The 2895-nt window shown below is 29.1% G+C and overlaps 1 protein-coding gene across 1 annotated transcript; it reads right to left on the reverse strand.

The window, feature by feature from the left end:
* Positions 1-214: 214 nt before the first annotated feature.
* LOC108851381 (uncharacterized) lies at positions 215-874 on the reverse strand. Its single transcript, XM_018624802.2, has one exon. The coding sequence runs from the start codon at positions 812-814 to the stop codon at positions 326-328; it is 489 nt and encodes a 162-aa protein (XP_018480304.2). The 5' UTR covers positions 815-874; the 3' UTR covers positions 215-325.
* Between the last annotated feature and the right edge of the window lie 2021 nt (positions 875-2895).

A 2895-nucleotide genomic window follows, 5' to 3' on the forward strand; every position in this document is an offset into this window, starting at 1 on the left:
GAAGACAAAACTGAGTATCAATAATAGAAAACATAATACACGTTACAACCACATAGCCAACCGGTTTACAATCGCAAACCAAGGGTGCGTCCGAAAAACCGAAAATTTCAAGTACGATAACTGAACTGGATGCTGCTTCTCGGCCTGTCTATCTAAAGTTAGAGCCACACAAGTTCACTTATTATTCCAAATGAAAATAAATTTAAAATATATATTATCAAAACTCAAATTACGATATATATTATCAACGCGTAATTAAACACAACTTTTAGACACAATATTACACTTGAAGATCAAATGTGTTTCAATCTTGAAATGATAAAAGTCACGATTTCTGGGCTTCAGGTCCTAAAATCCCGTTGACGACTGAAGTTGCGACAAGAACTCCCACGAACTCAGCAGCCACGACTGCTCCCGCCTGAGTCAATCCGTTATAACTAACGGCCGTCTCGATTTCTTTCTCCGCCGTCTCTACTCCCTTCTCCGCCGCCTCCAATCCATTCTCAGCCGCCTCTACGCCTTTCTCCGCCGTCTCGAAGCCTTCCTTCACGATCTCCACCGCTTCTTCTTCCGCCTTCTTCAGCTTCTTTCTGATCCCGAATAACGGAATAGTCTCCGCCATTGATGCAGGCTGCAGTCCCGTCACCACCGTGGCTGCCGTCAGGGAAAACAGCAAGTTCCTGCGAGAGGCGCCGGTTAGCGAGAAGGACGGAGGCGCGGGTTTGGTAGGATGCGCCGCGCGTGGGCTAACATGTGCATATCTTGCACAACGACCCTGGAGAGCACTGCCGCTGAGTAAAGAAAGCGAAGCCATTTTTTAAGATGATGCAAGAACAATCCTAAGCCAAGCAAGTCTGATGTGAAAGAGAAAATTGGAAAAGATTATATAATAAGATAAACAAAAAAATCATTGACAAATTGACATGCCACGTCATCTCCGTCGAGATTCTTTCAGAAATGACCAAATCCAAATGGCTAGCAAAAAGTAAAGATAAAATTGGTCAGATTTTTATTTATAAATGAACAAATTTTTGTGGGTAAATATACATTCTCTTATTTTTATAGTGAATTGGTTTTAAACTCAAAAATATGATGAAATTAAAATTCTGAATAGGAAAAACAGTTCAAACGTTACATATCAAGCAGATCAAACAGAACAAATGAAGATCAAACGAATTATACAGGAGAGATGCAGATCAGACGGATCATGCAAGGCAGATCAAATAGATAAAAAAATTATTATAGTTTTGAATGATAAAACAGTTCAAATAAAACAAATTAAATGTTTAAATAATAAAAATTACAATATATATATCAAACACACATAATATAGAAATATAACACACAAACAACAATAAACTTGCGCTAAAAGCATGTTATGCAATTTTGAAACTAAATATGAAAACAGTAAAATTTAGTGAAAAAATAAATAAATTATATTATTATATTTTGCATTGTATAAATTTAATTAAAAGTACAATATATAAATAGAATAATTTAAATAAATGTAAAATTATATGACCAAAATAAAAAGATAAATGTATAGTCAATGATAGTTTTTATATTGTTAAAATTGTAAGTAAAATAAAATGAATATATCGTATTAACATCTTACTGTTCTAAAACCATGTTTCTATCATTGAAATGAAAATATGAAAACATTAGAATTTAACAAAATACATATCTCTTCCATTAGTATACATATTTACAATGTATTACTATATATGCATAATACTTATTATCAGTAAACACACACACACACACACACACACACACACATATATATATATATATAATTTAAATAAATGTAAAAATTATTTATAAAAAATAAAAATAAAATAAGTAGACAATAATAGTTTTATATTTTTAAGTTGTAAATAAAATAAAATAATTTATAAAACAAGATAAATTCTAAAGTTAAATGTTTGTAATTTGTAAGAAAATATATTTATTGGCCAAAAATGAAGAAAGCAGATCAACACCAGCAAAAGTTAGCGGGTGAAGTCTGCATGTAAATGTCCCGCTTTTTTCCACAAAAAAAAACAAAAATATTGAACTACATGGATATCTTTCACCAAATGCTTTTTAAAAATAGAAAGACGTGAATGGTGACTTCGGGGAAGGAGAACTGCACCTACGGGTGAACTGCATTTCTCCCACTACACCATTCGAACACTGATGTGACAAGTTTGTGTCTATGGAGAAATATATCATGGTGTGGGATTTAGGGTATTAGCTTAGTTAGGGCAAAAGTTTAGTGTATGGGTGCAATTTCTCTTATTTTTTATCTATTGTATTAAAAGTGAAGTCATGATTTATTTCATTTGTTATATTTAAAGTACAACATCTCCTAAAAAGTCATTAATTAAAATATACTTATCATTTAATTTTACATTATATTTATGTAACTACTTTAATCATAATATATTTTGATATTTTTTCATTTTAGAAATATATATATATATATATATATATATATATATATATAATATATATATATATATATTAAAAACATTTCCAACAATTGTTTTTGAAAAAAAATTTAACAAGATCCCAGTGCTTAAATTTGATGTAAAATTTTAAACTAATTTCGTAATTAATACTAAAATATTTTATACATTAAAATATTCTAATTCATCATTTATAACGAAAATAATAACTCTATCACATTTTTATTTATTTTATAATCATAATCTTTCAAATTAAAATAATTATGTACTGAACTAAATATGATAAAATTATATTAAATTGATATACTAGTATTTTTAGTTTCATAAATATAAATACTTATGTTAAAATAATATAGTAGGTTAGTAAATGGGTTTACATAATAAATTATATAATACATGTCAACAAATTAACATATCTTAAACTTACATATATAACAATATATTA

Source organism: Raphanus sativus, chromosome 4, assembly GCF_000801105.2.
Source record: "Raphanus sativus cultivar WK10039 chromosome 4, ASM80110v3, whole genome shotgun sequence".
Taxonomy (NCBI): domain Eukaryota; kingdom Viridiplantae; phylum Streptophyta; class Magnoliopsida; order Brassicales; family Brassicaceae; genus Raphanus; species Raphanus sativus.

Coding starts and splice junctions, on each gene's coding strand:
- LOC108851381 (XM_018624802.2), bottom strand. CDS start 814: ATGGCTTCGCTTTCTTTACTCAGCGGCAGTGCTCTCCAGGGTCGTTGT.